Here is a 20,832-nt window from a genome sequence, read left to right as displayed (position 1 = left end):
TCACGCTCCTGGAATAACTCACCGACACTCCAGAAAGCGCGGACCCAACTTCTTAAAGCAGCATTGTTCACAACTGGGAAGAACGGGAATCACAAACTGTATACCAGCAACAGAAAAGGTACGCTGCAGGGGAATACAAAAGGCCACTATCTGGAAATGAAAATTGCCACTACGTTCATCAATGGGATCCTCGAGCCTCCCCCGCTACTACTCAGCTGGCCACCACTGTATCTACCCTGAATTCTGCAAGAGCTTTCTAATGGCCCTGTTTGTGCCCTTGTCCTTCCTTAACCTGTCAACCCAGAAGCCAGCAATTCAGAAATTAGTTGCCAACCCCTCTGTCTTCCCACGACACGGGAGAATACAAGGCAAAGTCCTTCCAGGAAATCCACAGGGTGTCCCCATGACCGGCACCTTGACCCAGCTCTAGCCTCATCGTCTTGGGACTCCCAGGCTTGCTCCACTGGCCCCTGTGCTACTGCATGTGTCCCAAGCAGTTGTGTTTTTTTTTTTTTTTTTTTTTCATGGCCTTTGAACTGCCAAGGGTGCTCCACCCCAGATTACAACATGGTGCTGTCAGTTTACATCTCTGCTCAAATGCCCCCTAAGGTAAAGTCTTTCCCCACCCACCCAACAGCTCTGAACCCCCACATTCTGTCTCATCATCACCACGCTTAGCTTTTCCTCCACTGCGTTAACCCCCTTGCAGTATACAATGTATTTACGGACTCATTTGTTTATGGGGTGCCTTACCCTAAGCGGAAAGAAAGCACCGTGAAGGCAAAAATCCCAATTTGCTGCTACAGATGTGGGGCACAGACAGAACAGGGCCCGACACAGAAGCACTACTGTTTGTGGTTTGAACTCAGACAAGCAACCTAATCTTGCTTGCCTTAGATTCTCCTTATGCAAAAGGGAGATCGTGATGGTATCTGCTTCTTGGGGCTTCTGTAAAGACTGAGACACTTCAAGTCAAGAAAATAAATACTTAAGCGTATCGGAGACTTGAAACACAATTTTAAAACATGGATTAAAGATGTAAAAAAAAACAAAAAACAAACTCATATTCAACAATTAAAAGTATAAGCAGATTATATCCACACACAGCAGCTATAAAACCTTACCAATGACTCGATGCACGTATTACAGATCGCATCCACTTGGGATTAACAGAACCCTCCCCCACCAATAAAAAATTATTAAATTCATAAACAATGAAATATCCAAAGCAGCTTAAGCCAATAACCAGTTTTATTTATATTTTTCTCATGTAATAGGAAGTCTGGAAATAATATATCCATGGCTAGTGTAGACAAAGAAGTGACTGGAGGGGCCAGGATCATTGTGCCTTTTCTGCAGGATCCTCTTTAGCCTGTGGCTTGCAGCCTCATGGTCACAAGACGTATCTTTGAACACTAGGTACTTGGTCTCCTTGCAAGGTGAGAAGTAGCAAAAAGAGCAAAAACAAAATCTGTAGAAGAATGCAGGTAAGAAAAATCCCTTTTCAAGAGCTCTCTTGTCAACAGCCCACACAGTGACATCTGCTTATCAGTCAATGGCCAGGCTGTGACATAAAGACTGTAATAGTTGTGGAAAACTTAAGAGACTTCTAAAACTAGGGTATCTTAGTAATCTGACAAAACTTGGGTTTCTTGATGTGAAAGATGTGACACCGGGAGAGCAACAAGAAGTGTATGTCACTCCTGCAGGGACAGGAGGCCCAGAACATTCCAGAGGATCCATCTGATGAAGACATCATGCCCTGATAGCAACGCATCTGACTTAGACACTCGTAACAAACAGGTACTAAAAATACCCACATGTTACATAGCATTTAACACAATGCCAAACAGTCCACTGGTCAAGGGAGTTATCCAAAAGGAAATGAACATATATCAAGGATGGAATTATAATAATACTATATACAAACCTGTAATGAAGCCCAAGTGTTAGAAGAGCATGATCTTAAGAATAAAGACTACAAATTAATGAGTGAGGGTCTGTTTTCATGATGAAAGACTGACAAATGCAATTTCATGATTCACTAGAAAATTCCATCAGGGTATGAATTCTCATGAGCACAAGTGAGGGGGCTGCGGCTAAAATCATCTCCACACGCGGGCCGTCCGCAGTGTGGGTTCTCACGTTTCCTGAAAGAATTCCATTGGCTAGGCTTTTTGAAGTTTTAAACAGAAATGTCTCCTAGTGTGAGTACGTTTCATAAAAACTGAGTGATTGTTGTAGGCCATGGTTTCTCAACCTCAGCAATACTGACATTTGGGACCACATAATTCTCTCCTGCAGGGGCTCCCGGGCATTGTGTGCCAGTAGCACCCCACCCCCTGCCCAGTTTTCACAATAAAAAAATGTCTCCAGATAAGCAAAATCACCACCGGGTTACAACTGTTCCTGTGGACCAAGGGCTGGCTGGGTTTTTCTGTAAAGGGCCAGAAAGTAGGTGTTTTAGGCTCTGTGAGTCACATGTGGTGTTTGCCACATGTTTTTCTTCTTTAAAAATGTTACCAACTATTCTTAGTTTGCAAGCCATACAAAAATAGACAGTCGGCCAGTTTGCTGACCTCTCTTATAGACTTTCCCACATTCCTATTTTATAGGTTTTTCTCTTTAGTATGATTTTGTTCATCAAGAATACGGTGTGAGACCAGTAAGTCCCTGGTGCGCTCGCTCGTATGCCCAGAAGGTGCTGGTGGTGCTAAGGTCATTCTGACATAAAATACCAAGCTACGGTCTTTCTCCCTAAGTTCTCATTTTTTATTTTTAAGAGCTGAATGCGCACCTGACTCCTGCATACCACAGGTATAGTTTTTTTTTGTGTTTTTTTTGTATTTTTTTTTTTTTTTTTACCACAGGTATAGTTTTGCCCCCTAGCATGAGTTCTCGTGAATGGAAAAACAAGTCTTTCCCAGCCATGACACCAACTGGGCCCCGTCTGAGCTCTCGTGTTTCCCTGAAGGCAGACGCCATCACTGGAGCCTTTTCCACACAGAAGACACAAAGAGCTTCTCTCCCCGGTGAGTTTTCACATGACTGCGAAGTGATGAGTGGTCGCTGAAGGCCTTCCCGCAGGCCAGGCACTCGTAGGGCTTCTCCCCAGTGTGTATCCTCCTGTGCACGTTCAGGTTTGAGCCTATGCTGAAGGCTTTCCCACAGTGATCGCACTCGTACGGCTTCTCTCCTGTGTGACTTCTCATGTGTGTCTTGAGGGTGGACTGGTTTCTGAAGGCTTTCCCACACTGCCTGCACTCAACACGTTTCTTTACGAGATGAGTACTCATGTGCCTCCTCCGGGACAAGTAATCCCCAAACACTTTCCCGCACACGGCACATTCATAGCGTCTCTCCTGAGTGTGTATTTTCCTGTGTGTGGTCAGGTTTGAGCTCGCACTGAAGGCTTTCCCACACAGATCACACCCATACGGCTTCTCTCCGGTGTGGGAATTCATGTGCGTCTTCAGGATGGACTGGTTTCTGAACGCCTTCCCACACTGTCGACATTCGATGGGTTTCTTCACAATATGAATTCTCATGTGCTTCCTCCGTGACAAGAGATCGCCGAAGGATTTCCCACATTCTTTACACTCGTACGTTTTCTCTACCATGTGGTTCTTCTTGTGCAAGTTGAAGTTCGACTTCCATCGGAAGGCTTTCCCACACTGCGTGCATTCGTAGGGTTTCTCTCCAGTGTGATTTCGGACGTGCTCTTTGAGGTGTGAGGGATGCTGGAAGGCTTTCCCACAGTCGTGACATTCATACGGTCGCTCTCCAGTGTGTGTCCGTTTGTGTGCAATGAGGTGGCAGCTCCTGCCGTACGCCTTCCCACACTCATCACACTTGTAAGGTCTCTCCCCGGTGTGAACTCTCATGTGTATCTTCAGGGAGGAGAGGGTTCGGAAGGCGTTTCCACACTGACTACAGTCAAAGGGCTTCTCCGTGAGGTGAGTTCGTGCGTGACTCCGAAGGGCGGAGGGGTCATTGAAGGCTTTCCTGCAGGCGCTGCACTCGTAGGGCTTCTCCCCAGTGTGGATCCTCCTGTGCCGCGTGAGGGAAGCACTCGTCGTGAAGGCTTTTTGGCACTGGTGGCATTCGTGCATTTTTCTCCCGTTGTAAATGCTCACGTGTTGGGTTAGAGGCGACCTGTTCTTAAAGGCCGCTCCACAGTCCCGCCGGTGATAGGGCCTCTTGCCAGGGTGCCTTCCCATTTGCTGGGTAAGGTGGGTGCCCATGCTGAAGACTTCAAACAGGTGAGTGTACTCGGCGGGTTTCTCCCCAAGACGTGTTCTTTCCTGCTGATTGAGAGAGGAGTGACTAGGGCATTTCCCACAGATCCCCACGCCCCTAAGAGCCATCCAGTCCTCCCCATGTACACTCACAGGAGTAGAAACAGGCCCTATGACCAATGACGCTGTGACTGGAGTGCAACAGTACTGTTCACATCCCACTTGGGGTCTAGCAAATGAAACAGTGGAGGCTATGCCCTGAGGCTCCACATGAGTAACGTTCACAAAGCTTTTACTGTTTACTGTTTAAACCTGAATTGAACCCCAACGCTCATTATCTGAGGCTAGGTTTAGGGTTTTCCCCCAAAGCTGTGGGAAATGGTGTCTGAAACAGGTGCCTCTCAGGGAATACCACTCGCTGGTTCCTGAGCTGCTTTTCTAACAGGCTGCCCCAGCCTTCTCTCGTCCGGAAAACCAGGGATCATCCTAAGGAAACCTTACCACTGTCACACCACGGGGTGTTTCCTTGCCAAAAATGTCTTCCATGAGAATGGACCATTTGCTTTTAGATGGAGTCTCCCAATCTGCAACAAATTGGAAAAACATTAACCTGAGGAAAGAAATGTTGGCTGGAGAAAGGAAACAGTGAGATGACAGCTGATGAAAACAGGGGGATTTCTTTGCAAAACTAACCTTAAAGAAGGAAAAGCGATGTCAAAAGGAAGAACACACATGGGAATAAAAATGCCTGTGCAATGTGGCTCTGTGAGATACCTGGTGATGGCGGAGGAGACACTTAACTAGATTCACTAAGGAATAACTCTTCAAAGAGTAACACGGATAACAACAGAAGGGTACAATCAGGGGTGCAGAGTACAAAAGAATGGGACAAAGCTCACGTGGACAGGTCAAATTTACACACGAAGCCCAGCAATTCTGCTTCTGGGGATTTACCCAAAGAAAGCAAAAACACTACTTTGAAAAGATATCCACACCCCCACGTTCACAACAACACGATTTCCAATAGCCGAGGTATGGAATCAATCTAAGTGTCCTTTGACAGATGAATAAAGAAAATGTGGTGTATACACACAGTAGATTATTATTCAGCCGTAAAAAAATAAAAACAAGGAACTCTTCCCACTCAACCACACAGATGGGTCTTGAGGGCATAATGCTAAGATAAGACAGAGACAGACAGACTGCATGATCTCACTTCTGTGTAGAATCTAAAAAAAACAAAACAAAACAAAACAAAACAAAAGAACTGAGCTCGTGGATACTGAGAACAGACTGTGATGGTTGTCAGAGGTGGCAGGTGGGCAAAATAGGTGTGAAGGGGGTCAAAAGGTACAAACTTCCAGTTGGGAAACAAGTCAGTCCTGGGCTGTAGGGTACAGCATGGTGACTATAATTAATAAGTCTGTATTATACTGGAAATTGCTAAGAGGGGAGTGGGGTGGCTTAGCTGGTTAAACGTCTGACTCTTGATTTCGGCTCAGGTCATGGTCTCATGGTTCATGGAATCGAGTCCCACATCGGGCTCTGCGCTGAGGGTGCAGAATCCGCTTGGGATTCTCTCTCCCTCACGCTTTCTCCACCCCTCCCCAACTCGTTCTCTCAAAATAAATTTAACAAAAAAGTTATTAAGACAGCAAATCTTAAAAGTTCTCATCACAAGAAAAAAATTGTTTTGTACCTGTGTGGTGATGATGTTAATCAGATTTACTGTGGTGATCACTTTGCAATACATACAAAAATTGAGTCACTATGTTGTACACCTGAAACTAACAGTATCTCGGTGGAAAGTAAGTTAACCAATAAGTGAATAAGTCCGTCAGCAGATAGATAAAAGGAAGAGAAAAGGAAGAAACACAGACATACATACATAGGAGAGGACAGTGAGACCAAAGGACTTGTGCGAAAATGGAGAAGGGCCATTCTCAGATTTCCCTGGCTGCCATTTCCTCATGGACCTCCCTGCCCGGCATCACTGAGTAAAGCAGACGCCCAGAAGCACCCATGTCTGCCTGGTGCTTACCGGGAGATGTGGCTCGGTGAAGTCCCCTCTCCTCTGTCCTCAGCTCCTCTTCTTGTTCCAAGTGGGAGATAAGGCTGGGTTTGCCCACCTGATACCCTACTCACGGGGAAAGACACATGTTGGGGGAGGATCGTGCAGAGGACAACCCCTTCCGTTAGGCTGGGGTCAATGTTTTGATCTTCAGTGCTCTGAAGGTGGACAAGTCTGACTTAGGAGCAGCGAAATGGTGGTGCCCAATTTCTAAGAAACACAGTGAAAGGCTTTCATAAAACACAAAGCCACAAACACCGACACGCTTTGCCCTTCAAAAGAATGAAGACTGCTCAACTCAGAAACCTATGCCCAGGCTCAGACACACTTGATGACCTCCAAGGTCAATGCAATGGGTAGGTCTCGGCAACCGTTGGGGGTCACTATGGGGGGCGGGGGGGTATCAGGACGGCTTGTTCACGTTGTGTTCCAAATCCCCACAGTCCCTGGGTCACAGCAAGTACTTAAAACAAAAACATCTGCCACACGAACAGAGAAAGGAGTCCAGCCTTACCCACTGAAGCAAGGTTGCTATAGTTCTCCAACATCACATCTTTGTACAGTTTTCTCTGTGAAGAATCCAGCAAGGGCCATTCCTTTTCAGTAAAGTCCACAGCAACATCCTGGAAAGTCACTGACTCCTGAATCACCACACATATTTGGGGTCAGTAAGAAACCATCCCGTCTGTGTCCACAGAGATGGACTGAGGCTGGGCATGAGAGACTCTGAACACAGGACTTCCAGATGGGGCTCTGGGGACTCTTCACTAGGAGGTGATCTCGTCGCATCACATGCAACACTGCTGACCTGGGACCAAATCTCTCCACTTCTAGCCTGGCCTGAGCATTCTGAGTTGTATTATGAGAGAAACACCTGCTACGTTAGTCATTTCCCCTTACGTCCCCGATACCAGGACGGCCTTGCACCTGTCTCTGGCTTTTTCTCCTGTGCCCTGATCAGGCAGTGATCAGCCTGGGTGAGGCTCTAAAAGAACTCTAACAGGTGGCACTGGGGGCATCCTAGGGAAGTGCCTCTCCCACCCCCAGGGGCCCAGAGATCTTCTACCTGAGAACCCACACTGGTTGGCACAGGAGGCTCCAGGCCACTGCAAGCAAACAGGTCCACATCCTGGGGACAGGAATGGTCTCTGGAGGGATGAATCTCTGACTCCTGGATATAGGCAGGGTCCTGGATGGACGCAGCTGGAGAGGAGCGGATCCATGAGGATTAAAGCCTGCCCGACACTCACAGATCAGGAAGCCGCCCATGCAACTGTAAGTGTGCTAGGTGTGCAGTGCCTATCCTCGTCTGTCTCACACACACCATGTCTTGTAACAGGCCAGAGGAGCCCTGCCCCACTCAGGGACAGGGGAAAGGATGGCAGGCTGACATACCCATAAAAAAGCAATACACGCTCTCAACCAATGAGTGAAGAAGTTAAAGCTCTAACAGGTAGAGCGTTTACTTGGCTCAGATTTTTCACAATAATACGGGATAAGTAACAAATATAACTAAAAAAAAACCAAACAAAACAGGGGTGTCTGGCAGGCTCAGTCAGTGGAGCACACAACTCTTGATATCAGGGCTATGAGTCTGAGCTTCATGCTGGGAGTAGAGATTACTTACAGACAAAATATTTAATAATAACGGTAACAGTAATAATAAATAGGTAACAGGGTTACCCACGACCTGTCTTTCCTTACACACCAACCACACACAATCCCTACTTCACCCAAACTCACAAGTCAGACACAGTCACGTGGGGGGCTCCCACGACTCTGGCCCCACCCCTTGTCAGTTCCTCCACCCTTCCTGGCAGACCTCCCCCTAGCCATGCACACCCCTGATCTCCGGGAAGTCCAGGGGCCACTTACGCATGACTTCTGAGGGCACTCGTTATCACCCCAGGAACTTACCACACGTGGGAGACAGACCAGGAGCTGCCATCCTGTGAGAACGACAGTCAATCTGCCAGAATAGGGCACTGGCAGCAGGAGGCTTCCCTCTCGCTGTCACGGGACTCTTCGAGCAGGCATCTGTAGTAAATGAGAAAAAGACCAGTAGGACAAAGACTTCCCACCTCTCCGCTCACAGGACAATTCTGACTTTGGTTTTCCACCATCTCTTCTTTGGAGCGGCAAGTTCTGTCTGATCTTGGGCCTTTATCTTACTCAGGTGAGTCCTCCGGGCCAATGTGGAGAAGGTCCCTGATGTGCCTAATAAGATTCAGACCCACTCTCCCGTGTGATCTGTTGCCAAGCACAACTCCATCAGACTCCTTTACTTGTTAAACACTTGGGCTCCAGACTTGTCTTCCTTTCAACTTCAAGGCTTACCATGGTTTAGGATGGTTCTAGTAGCCGCAGGGTCGGTCCACCTACAGCCACACGTTCCAACCTCCAGTGCCTTCTGGCCACTCAGTCCACACCCACACACACACCCTGTCCACAGCCCAGGCCGTGTCATCACTGGAATCAGCTTCACCTCGCAGGCAATGATTCCAAAATCTCTCTGGACAAAAACCTCTTCTCCGACACTCTTCTCACACGACCTCTCTCACTTGAGAGAGGATTCCAGGCCACCCATGCTGCTTCCATCTTGCTCTCTAACAGCAAATTCCTCCTCTCACCACCCCGCCTACCCAGCGGGAAGTCATCATCAATATCCGTCACTTCTATGACTCTCTGCCCATATAATTCCTACCAGCCAAAGGACCAACCTTGGATGATTCATTCCAACCATTCACCTCCTCTCTGAAGGTAATTGGCAAGACCAGTCTGCACACAACTGGTAACCTCCCAAACTCAGCTGCAAAAGGAGTATTTATATTCAAGAAAAGCCTACCAGGCAACCTGACCTTCCAGTCGCCTAAAAACCGTGTACAAATCTTGCCAGTTTTTCCCAAGTCAAAAACTGTCTCATCATTACGCTTTCAACAAGTAATCTTATTTTCATTTCACAGTAATCCCAAATAAAAAAAAAATGAGTTTACAGACCAAATCTAAAATGTGAACCAAAATGCAAAAGATCTAGAGGAGCAAGAACAATGTTAAGAAAGAAAAACAAACGTAGAGGATTTGTACTAACTTTATCACAGTAATGGATGGAATAAGTAACAGACAAACAGGTCATTAGAACAGAACAGAGTTAGAAACAAACCTACATGTGTTCAAACGATTTTCATTAAAAGAACAAAGCAATTCAGTAGGGAAAGCAGTCTTTTTAACAAATGGTACTGAGTGGTTAAGCGTCCCACTTCGGCTCAGGTCATGATCTCATGATTCATGAGTTCGAGCCCTGCATCAGGCTCTGTCCTGACAGCTCAGAGACTGGATACAGCCTGCTTCAGATCCTCTGTCCCCTCTCATTCTACCCCTCCTCAGCTCACATGTGTGCTCTCTCTCAAAAATAAACAAACAGGGGCGCCTGGGTGGCGCAGTCGGTTAAGCGTCCGACTTCAGCCAGGTCACGATCTCGCGGTCCGTGAGTTCGAGCCCCGCGTCGGGCTCTGGGCTGATGGCTCAGAGCCTGGAGCCTGTTTCCAGTTCTGTGTCTCCCTCTCTCTCTGCCCCTCCCCCGTTCATGCTCTGTCTCTCTCTGTCCCAAAAATAAATAAACGTTGAAAAAAAAAAATAAATAAAAATAAACAAACAATAGGGGCGCCTGGGTGGCTCAGTCAGCTAAGCGTCCGACTTCGGCTCAGGTCATGATCTCCCAGTTCGTGAGTTCAAGCCCCGCGTTGGGCTCTGGGCTGACAGCTCGGAGCCTGGAGCCTGCTTTAAATTCTATGTCTCCCTCTCTCTCTGCTCCTCCCCTGCTCACACTCGGTCTCTCTATCCTTCAAAAATAAATAAAAACATTAAAAAAATAAATAAATAAAATAAAATAAAACAAAATAAACAAACATTAAACAAACAAACAAATGGTACCAAGGGCACCTGGCTGGTTCCAGTTGGGAGACCATGTAGCTCTTGATCTCAGGGTCCTGAGTTTGAGCTCCACGCTGGGTGTAGACATTACTTAAAAAAAAAAAAAAAAAAAAAAATGCCACTGAAAGAACTCAATGGGTAACAGGAACTTTACATTATCTTTTATCACTGCATAAGCAACAACTTGAATTAAAAACCTTTCTGAGATGAAACAGAAACCACAACATAAAAACCATGGAAAATATTTTAACAACCTTAAGTTACACAACAGTATTTTAGTCTAGACACAGAATATTAATAAATCATTAAATTGGCCTTTAGCAAAAATACAAATTTTCAAACAAAATCATGAAGAAAATTAATAGTCTAGCATAAAACACACAAAGATCAATGAAACAGAAATGAGATCCCAGAAATAAAGGCACACATACACAGTCAATTAACTTTACGACAAGGAACCAAGGATATACAAGGAAAGGACAGTCTCTTTAATAAATAACGTTGGGACAACTGGATGGCCACATGCAAAAGAATGAAACTGGACCACTATGTTACATCATACACCAAAATGAACTCAAAATGATTAAAGACATGAATGTAAGACCCAAAATCATAAAGCTAAAACAAAACATAGGCAGTAAGCTCCCTGACGCTAGTCTTGCCAATTCTGATTTGACACGGAAAACAAAGAAAACAAAAGCAAAAATAAGTGGGCCTGCACCAAACTAAAAAGCTTCTGTACAGTAAAGGAAACCATCAACAAAATGAAAAGGCGTGGTGCCTGGGTGGCTCAGTCGGTTAAGTGTCTGACTTCAGGTCAAGACCTTATGGTTTGTGAGTTCAAGCCCCGTGTCAGGCTCTGTGCTGACAGCTCAGAGCCTGGGGCCTGCTTTGGATTCTGTGTCTCCCCCTCTCTCTGCCCCTCCCCTGCTAGTGCCCTGTCTCTCTCTCTCTCTCTCAAAAATGAATAAACATTAAAAAAAAAATTTTTTTAAAGGCAACCTAACAAAAAAATATTTGCAAATCATATATCTGATAAAGAGTTAATATCTGAAATACATAAAAGAATCTTACAAGTGGGGTGCCCAGATGGTTCAGTGGGTTAAACATCCAACTACTGATTTCAGCTCAGGTCATGATCTCATGGTTCATGAGATAGAGCCCCGCATTGGGCTCTGCACTGACAGTGCAGAGCCTGTTTGGGATTCTCTCTCTCTCACTCTCTCTCTCTCTCTCAAAATAAGTAAATAAACTTAAAAAAAAATGAACTCTAGCCATTTGCTAGCACGGATTCACCTTGAGGGCATTGCACAAAGTGAAATAAATCCGACAGAAAGAGCTAAATATCTATTTTTACTTCTATGTGGAATCTCAAAAAACAAAACAAAATAGGTCATGGATACAAAGAACAGACTGCCTGAATCAGAGGGTGGGTGAAATGGGTGAAAAGCATCAAAAGGTACAAAGTTCCAGTTATCAAATGAGTAAATCATGGAGATACAATGCACAGCATGGTGGCTAGTTATTAATACTGTAGTATATATTTACAAGTCGCTAGAGAAGGGTACCAATAAGGAATGTAGTCAAAGATATTGTGACACACTGTATGGTCACAGATGGTAGCTACACTTGTGAGCACAGAATAGGTTTTTGTACCCAAACTACTGTAACGTTGTGTTTGTTATACTTCGAGGGGGAAAAAAAAGAAAGCAGCTGAGAGAGTAGATCTGGAAAGTTTTCATCACAAGAAAAAAAAAAAATGTAACTCTGTATGGCAATGATGTTAACTAGAGACTCGTTGTGGTGTTCAATTCACAATACACACAAATATCAACTCATTACACTGTACACCTAAAACTAACGTTTTGTCAATTATACCTCAATTCCAAAAAAAGTTGCGCAATTATGTATAAAGCTGCTATAAACTTTAAACAAAATGAACAGTCAAGCCACAGATTGGGAAAAAATATTTGTAGTATGGGGTGTCTGGCTCTTGATTCCAGTTCAGATCATGATCTTGTGGATCATGGGATCAAGCCCCTGCACTGGGCTCCGTGCTGACAGTGCACAGAGCCTGCTTGGGATTCTCTCCCTCTCTCTCTGCCCCTCACCGCTGCTCGTGTGTGTGCATGCATGCACTCTCTCCCTCTCTCTCTCTCTCTCACAAGATACACTTAAAAAATATAATTGTAGGAGCGCCTGGGTGGCGCAGTCGGTTAAGCGTCCGACTTCAGCCAGGTCACGATCTCGCAGTCCGGGAGTTCGAGCCCCGCGTCAGGCTCTGGGCTGATGGCTCGGAGCCTGGAGCCTGTTTCCGATTCTGTGTCTCCCTCTCTCTGCCCCTCCCCCGTTCATGCTCTGTCTCTCTCTGTCCCAAAAATAAATAAACGTTGAAAAAAAAATTTTTTTATAAAAAAAAATATAATTGTAGTACATACACTTAACAAAGAGCTCATATATTCAGATTACATAAAGAACTCCTATAAAACAAAATTAAAAAACCAATTCAACAAAAAAAAGCTACAGCACAAAACGTAATGACAAACGTAATAAACTTGTCAAAAGGTATTCAACATCATTAGTTATCAGATGGAATGCAAGCAAAACTAAAGATCCAGCATTTTAACCCTCTAGAGTGACCAAAAATAAAAAAGACTGCCAACATCAAACGTTGGCAAGGATGGGTGGCTGAGGTTGAACTGGTTCAACTACTTTGGACAACATTTTGCCAATTTCTTTACCATTTGACTCAGCCATTCCACTCATAGATATTTACCCAAGAGAAAAATTTTAAAACACGTTACAAAGACTCATACAAAATGTTCACAGCAATCTGATTTCATAATAGCCCCAAACTGTAAGCAATCTAAATATCCATCAACAACAGAACGGATAAACACACTGTGGTATGTGCAACGGAATATTACTGAACGAACACTAACTGGTGAGACACACAACACGGTGGAAACTCCACGACGTTGACCAATACAAACTATACACAAAAAATGCTCTACGATTCCAGTCATAGGACATCCACGAGTAGGTGAACTTATTTAAGTTGTTAGCAAAACTTGTTTATTTCAGTCCATAGAACTAAAAAAAAAAACGGCTGCCTCGGTGGAAAAGCATGAGATGGAGAAACTGAAAGAAGCAAGAGGAACTTTCTGGGGCAACTGAAATATTCTTCACATTTATTTTTAGCTAGTGGTTACACGATGTACACAACTGTCAAAAAATTCATCAAAGTGTTCTAGTATCTGTGCACTGTCTTCACGGTAAATTATACTTTACTTTTAAAAAGTTAACAGGAGTGTTTCTAACTTTCTGGTTTCTATAAAGTTCTAACAAAATTCCTCCCAAAACCGATCTGTGATACTCTCCTCCTCTCCTATTACAAACAAGGAGATGTCTGCTCTCTCTTCTAAGGCTAACCTCTTCAGGGTAAATAAATATGGATATAAAATCAAAATGTACGGAGGAAAAAAAGTGAAATGAAAAAACATTCAAATCAAAGGAAGCTAGAGGAAAGGAAAAATAGAAAAAGGACAAATTCAACAGGCAGATATGTTAACACACAAGATTTAATAGACTAAATACTTCAACTAAAATATAGATATTCTCAAAACAGGTTAAAAACAACCCAGTTAGGGGCGCCTGGGTGGCTCAGTCCATTAAGTGTCCAACTTCGGCTCAGCTTATGACCTTGCGGTTCATGAGTTTGAGCCCCGCGTCAGACTCTGTGCTGAGAGCTCAGAGCCTGGAGTCTGCTTTGGATTCTGTGTCTCCCTCTCTCTCTGCCCCTCCCCTGCTCACACTCTTGTCTCTCTCTCTCTCTCTTTCTCTCTCTCTCTCTCAAAAATAAACAAACATCAAAAAAAATTTTAAACAAATAATCAAGCTATATGCTGTTTACAACAGACATCTAAAACATAAAGATATAGCAAGAATGGAAATGAAAAGAAGATATACAAGACACACACTTTTCTTTTAAATCTGGTTTAAATACATTAGCATCCAACAGAAAGAACTAAGGCAAAAAGGTTCAGAGAAAACTGAGGTATTACATAACGAAAAGAGGTATAATTCAAGAAAAAAAACCTATATATATGTATATATACATATGTGCACATATATGTGTTTTAACAGCCTCAAATACACACACACACACACACACACACACACACACACACACACACACACAAAGACAGAGGGACGCCTGGGTGGCTCAGTTGATTAAGCGTCCAACTCTTGATCTCAGTGCTCAGGTCTTGATCTCAGGGTGGTGAATTCAAGTCCCGCACCGGGCTTCATGCTGGGCATGGAGCCTACTCAAAAAATAAAAATAAAAAATAAAAAAAGACTGAAGTCTAAGGAGCATGGACAAAGCCACCACCAGAGGTCTCACTAACACGGTTCAAGCAGATGATTCAGTAACTATATGCATACTGAACAAGACGAAAAGTATACCCTAGCTACTATAAACTCCAACCACACAGGTACAACGTGTCTCAGAAAATGGCATCTATCTCTGAAAACAATGCAATGAAATTAGCAAACAGTGTCCAAAGGGTAACGAGAAAAATGTCACAGGAATGAGTATTAAAAAAGAAAAAAATTCTAAATAATTCACATGTCAAAGAACTCATGATACATAATATTTATAACTGAAATATAATAAAATACACTGAAATTCTTTGGAACGCGACAGGTATCCAATGTTAGAAACTGGAAAGAAATACTGCAAAAAAGCAAAAGGAAGAAAATTATAAAGAGCAGAAAGTTATGAGATGAAAGACATACATATGATGAAGTCGTTCAATCGAGGCAAAAGTTCTCTAAGAAAAACAAAACTCACAAAATTCTGGCAGGACTCATTTTATTTTTAAAAAAGGAAAATCTATGAATGAAAAACCACATTATGTTACAGATGTAACAAACATTAAAAATATAATAAAAACATTAACGACTTTGACTATACAATTTAAACCTTAGAAGGAATGAGTAAATCCCTAAAGAAATTTTACTTACCATAAAGAAATAAAGAACTTGGATGCCCTATGACCTTTAAAGGAACTGAAACAAAGAAACAACTGCTCAAAAAATTTCCACAAAGAAAAGCCCAGACCTAAATGGTTTTTTCCTGGTGCAGCTCCCTTTTGCAGAACAAGTGATTCTATTCTTAGGCAAAATATTCCAGAGTTTAGAAAAAAGGGAATATTCCCACCCTATTTCATGAGACTGGCATAAACCTGAAACAGAAAAGGAAAATTACAAGCTAATTTTACTCAAACATGGATCCAAATCTCCAAACACACTAGCAAATGGAAGCCAAAAATGATACAGTAGTGCCTACCTTTACAAGTAAGTTATTTACCAACGCAAATGTCATGAATCATTAGAAAACCAATTGATTTAATTTGCCACATTACCAGACAAGTAAGAAAATCACACTATTCACTCATGCATTCAATGCACAACAGTAGTACCACAAGCCAGGCACTGTTCAAGGTACTAGAAATATACAGATAAACAGATATCAAAGCAGATTCCAGAAAAAAAAAAAATTCACTTGTTAAAAGCCTAAACCTTTCATGAGAAAAAACTCTTAAACTAGGAAAAGAAGGGAGCTTCCTTTACTATCTTAAAAAAAAAAAAAAAAAAGCTTCGACCAACATAAAAAGTCAATTATCTTCCAAGGTTGGGGGGAAAAAAATGGGACTACCTAGAGTTTGCTACCCAAACTCCATTCAGTGGTACCAAAAGTCTCCAGCGAGTCCAGCAAAGTAAATAATAAAAAATGAATGATGCAAATGGAAAACAAAAGTAGTTACTATTTATTCTACAGAGGATAAAACTGTCTATGAAGAACATTCAAAACACTACACAAAAACCAACCCAAATTCAATACACCAAGCCCTTGGGAAAAAAAAATTCCTAAGCACTAAAAACAAAGATCATATAAATAAATCTAACAACAAAACTCTCCCTCTCTCTCTCACACACACTCCTTAAATCCTTTATTTATTAAAATTTTAACATTTATTCATTTCTGATAGAGACAGAGTGGGAGCAGGGGAGGGGCAAAGAGAGAGGGAGACACAGACTCCGAAGCAGGGTCCAGGCTCTGAGCCTTCAGCACAGAGTTGGATGTGGGGCTTGAACTCATGAACCACAAGATCATGACCTGAGCTGAAGTTGGACACTCAACCAGCTGAGCCACCCAGCTGCCCCAACTCCTTAAATCCTTTAAAACTTCATTGAAAAGCATTGTAGAATATACAAGCAAACATTCTATATCAATAAATAGATATAATAAGATTAATTGTAAGATTCAATGAAATAATGCCAACATTATAAAAACTCACATACATATTCAACACAACTTGAAAATAAAAACTCCATGGGTGCCCGGGTGGCTCAGTCGGTTAAGTGTCCCTCTTGGTTTCTGCTCAGGTCATGATCTCAGGGTTCATGAGGTCCAGTCCCGCTTCAAGCTCAGGCTGACAGCGCGGAGCCTGCTTGGGATTCTCTCTCCCTCTCTCTCTGCCCCTCCCATGCTCTCCCTCTTCTTTCTCTCAAAACAAATAAACTTAAAAAAAAAAAAAAAAAAAAAAGGAAAAAGAAAACGCAAGTATGGGGAACTCTAAACTGACCCTAAAATTTAAGCCATGAAGGGTCTGAAAAAGAATGGGTAAGTGTATGCACTTCATCTACAAGGTACTTAAAAATCTCTAAATTAAAAAGTGCACTTGCAGAGGCGCCTGGGTAGCTGAGTCGGTTAAGCGGTAGACTTCCATTCAGGTCATGATCTCACGGTTTGTGAGTTCCAGCCTGGAATCAGCTTGGAGCCAGGAGCCTGCTTCCGATTCTGTCTCCTTCTCTTTGCCCCTCCCCCGCTCACACAGTCTTTCTCAAAAATAAACATTAAAAAATTAAAAAAAAAAAAAAAGTGTAGTTGCATTAATGGAAAAAAGAATGTCTCTGAAAGCACTTGAGTGAGTCCATTCACAAATAATTACCAAATTAGGAAATGCATTTTTGGAAAAACATATAAACAGTAAAATCCTTAAAGGAATTTATGGGGAATGAGGGGGATGCAGGAATGACCACATAGGTTCGATGTTTCATAATCTCCTTCTTGGTCTGGTTTGTAGATTCGCTTTACCACTGTCCTTTTAAGAGTGTGTGTTTTCATTTTTTTTTTTTTTTTTGCAAAGAGTGTTTTCATACTTTTTTTGCATGTTTTATATTCCAATTAAAAAATATTTGAAAGGAAAAGGATAAATAGCAACCACAATAAGAGTAAAAATCAATGCAAAACAGTAATCACAATAAATGTTAATGGACTAACTCTCAGGTTAAATAACAGAACGTTGGGGTGAACTTTTTTTTGAAGTGAACTTTTAAATCCAGTTATAGGCTGTTTACACCAGTCAACTAAAACAACAGGGAAGTGCACAGAAAAGTTTTAAATATAAGATTTAACATTCAATACAAATGTTAATAGCAAGCCGGTGTGCCTCTATTAATATTGGACAAAATGGACCGCAAAAGAAAAGGAAGGTATTATCCTCCCGGTCTCCCGTTCCGGACAGACCCCACCATAAAGTCCTGAATTCACTTGGGCGGGGCTTCTCTCTCTCCACCCCAAGGGGTCTTTTTTTTTTTTTTTTTTAAACCAGATAATCAGAGCCTCCCCTTGTCCTAAACACAGCGGTCCTAAATTTCAGTCCTCGCGTACCAGCATTTCATGTCGTTGATCACAGAGTCTAAAGCACACTCCTCACCGGGCTGCCTGGCTTTCCGGTCCCAGGTCTCTGTCCCCAATTACTCCTCCCTGCCTTATGGGCCTTTCGTGTCCTCGGGAAGACCGAGGGTAAAGGGTTAAGTGAGGAAATTGGGGCTTACAAGGCTGACGTTAGAATTGGGTGGAATGGAGGTCACGGAAGCTGCCGCTGAAAGGACGTCAAGTTCATACAGCAGGTGCGGTCTGTAGCGGGGAAGTGGAGAGTCCCCAACAACCGGGTGAAAGCCGCGATGGACGCCTCCTCTCCCCATGTGTATAGCCGCAATCGCCTCCCGAGAGCAATGGCTTCCGCTTCACTTCCGCCTTCTAACTCTCGCGGGACTTCAAAGGCGGCTTCTAACTCGGAAGCCTGGGGCAGAGAGGATTCTGGGAGATGTAGTTCTCGAGTTTAGACGGTTATGGCGGTTGTGCCCAACTGAAGTCTAACGATCCACATTTCCCAACTTCCAATTGTTCCAGTGTCCCAGAACCCAGTTCTCGGGTTTCTTTTCGTCTTATAATCATTCTCTTGGTGGTAGCAGCGAATCTCACCGTGTTAGAACTATTTATACACTCAAGGCTCAAATTTCCACCCACAGCCCCCCACCTCTACCCTGGATTCCAGATGGTATGAGACTTGCACTCTCCACTTAGATATTTTAAAATGCCACAAATCAAACTCCTGACTTCACCCTCTCAACCTCAAATAATAGCAACCCCATCTTCCCACTTGTCCACTGTAAACCTTGACAAAACCCTCAACCTTTTGATTTGTCCTGTCCACCAGGGAATGTTCCGTTCTACCTTGACCGTCACCCCAGAGCCTGATCACTTTGACAAAAAAAAAAAAAAAAAAAAAGGAAAAGTTTTCCTTGTTCCAGAGTCAAGAGAGGTAGTGTCAGGACTTAGAAAAGTCCAGATTAGCATTTTGTGTTTCTCTTTTATAATACCTGAACTAGAAAGTTAGGAGACCCAGCTGCCAGTGAGGGTGTTTATCGAGGCAAGGTGAGCCCAGGAGGAGTGCAAGCAGTCCATGCCTGCCTCTTAGCATGAGTTCTAATCCCAACTCCACTAAGGCAGGCAACTGCAGTATGTTGCCTATAGTCTGTCCCTTCTGTGTAAATGAGCTGGCTTCTAAATTGTGAGACTCAAATGGGAAAAGTAAGTAATCTGATTATTGTTGTATAGGGTCAAGAAGGGCACAAAACAAGCCAAGCCCACTTTGCAGAGAGGCAAGCAAAGATGGTAAGACCTGGGGCAGAGGATCCTTGGGGTCAAGACTGGGGAAACTCCAGAGAGATTCCAGAGAGGGTAAAGGGTCACATCTTAGATATCTGGAGCCAGCACAGAAGAGGAAAAAAGGAAAAAGATTCAGTTAGGATTCAGGAAGGACCTGGAGTCATAAAAACAGAAAGTGGGTATTTAAAATCAGTAAACAATGCTGGATCAGGGTCAATTTGTCTAATCAGTGCTGAATCCCAGTAAACTCACAAGAATTAATTGATGGAATGAATGAAAGGGGAAAATACCACTCACCTAACTCTTCAAAATTAAGAGTAGGAGGTTTCTGCAACATTTCTCAAACAGTGGGAAGTATTGTTAAGGAAAACAGCACCCGAAGGTTGGAAAAACTTCACGCACATTGTGTTTCTATAGAAAGACAGGACTATTGTAGGGAGATAAAATATGTTAATCTGGAGTGCAGGGGTGGTTCAGTTGGTTGAGTGACTGACTCTTGATTTTGGCTCAGGTCATGATCTCACGGTTCCTGAGTTTGAGCCCCACATCGGGCTCTGTGCTGGCAGCACTGGAGCGTGCTTTGGAGTCTCTTTCTCCCTCTCTCTCTTGAAATAAATAAACTTAAATATGTTAACCTTGGGGTGGTGGGAGGGGGGATGGGCTAAATGGGCAAGGGGCATTAAGGAATCTACTCCTGAAATCGTTGTTTCACTATATGCTAACTAATTTGGATGTAAATTTTAAAAAATAAAAGATAAAATTAAAAAAAAATATGTTAACCTTAAAAAATGAAACTGTCAGTTATTTTAGCAGCAAAAAAGGAGGGGGTACTTATTTGGGAATAGCAGAAAATTGCAATCCTGGACAAATAAGCTAAGGAGTCCACAGAACAAAGGAGCGAATGCTCTTTGATAAAGGAAAGCAGGAAGTTGGGAAGGCTGTCATAAAAAATCCATGAGCGTAAACTGGTATTTTGAAGTATAGTGCATTTTCATTGACTGAGTGGTGATAGTGTCTCATTGGCTGGGCTGTTAACGGGACAGGAGAAAACCTTTTATCTTCTTGCTGGGATAGTAAAGTGATATGAACTTGCTAGGTGCCTCTCTTCTTGTTTAGTCTGCAACTGACAACGAGGGATAGGGCTGAGAGCACCCCATTGACTCCCTACCTTCCAGATTCCATTCTAAATGAAGTTTCCTTTTATTAATTTTCACAATTGATGAGTTAATCCTGGTGAACACTCCCCCCGCCCTGCCTGTGTAAATGGCTTTTAGTTATTCACACTGCCTAGTGAAGCTGGAAAGACATACTTAAAGTGGACTTTTATTTATTTTAAAAATTATTTGTTGAAGTATAGCAAACATTCAGAAAGTCTGTGACTAAAATGTATTTATTTATTTATTTGTTTATTGAGAGCATGCATGCATGAGCAGGGGAGGGGGAGAGGGAGAGAGAGAATCTTAAGCAGGCTCCACACTCAGCATAGAGCCAGGACCCTGGGATCATGGCCTGAGCTGAAATCAAGAGTCAGGCGCTTAATGGGCTGAGCCAGCCAGGCACCCCTGTAA

At 43.1% G+C, this 20,832-nt stretch overlaps 1 protein-coding gene across 2 annotated transcripts; it reads right to left on the bottom strand.

Annotated features, from left to right (window-relative positions):
• Positions 1–2,865: 2,865 nt before the first annotated feature.
• Positions 2,866–18,354, bottom strand: ZNF317 (zinc finger protein 317). Of its 2 annotated transcripts, none has more exons than XM_045496514.1 (7): positions 18,148–18,354; positions 8,227–8,346; positions 7,376–7,512; positions 6,824–6,950; positions 6,280–6,375; positions 4,740–4,822; positions 2,866–4,307 (listed from the first exon to the last, which is right to left on the bottom strand). In XM_045496514.1, the coding sequence occupies exons 2-7, from the start codon at positions 8,255–8,257 to the stop codon at positions 2,985–2,987; spliced, it is 1,797 nt and encodes a 598-aa protein (XP_045352470.1). In that variant the 5' UTR covers positions 8,258–8,346; positions 18,148–18,354; the 3' UTR covers positions 2,866–2,984. The 2 variants fall into 2 exon arrangements, with proteins under 2 accessions (XP_045352470.1, XP_045352471.1); XM_045496515.1 differs by having other exon boundaries at positions 2,866–4,304.
• Positions 18,355–20,832: the final 2,478 nt, after the last annotated feature.

This window comes from Leopardus geoffroyi, chromosome A2, assembly GCF_018350155.1.
Source record: "Leopardus geoffroyi isolate Oge1 chromosome A2, O.geoffroyi_Oge1_pat1.0, whole genome shotgun sequence".
Lineage (NCBI taxonomy): Eukaryota > Metazoa > Chordata > Mammalia > Carnivora > Felidae > Leopardus > Leopardus geoffroyi.
The sequence above is the reverse complement of the archived record's forward strand: the minus strand, read 5'-3'. Positions and strand labels throughout refer to the sequence as shown.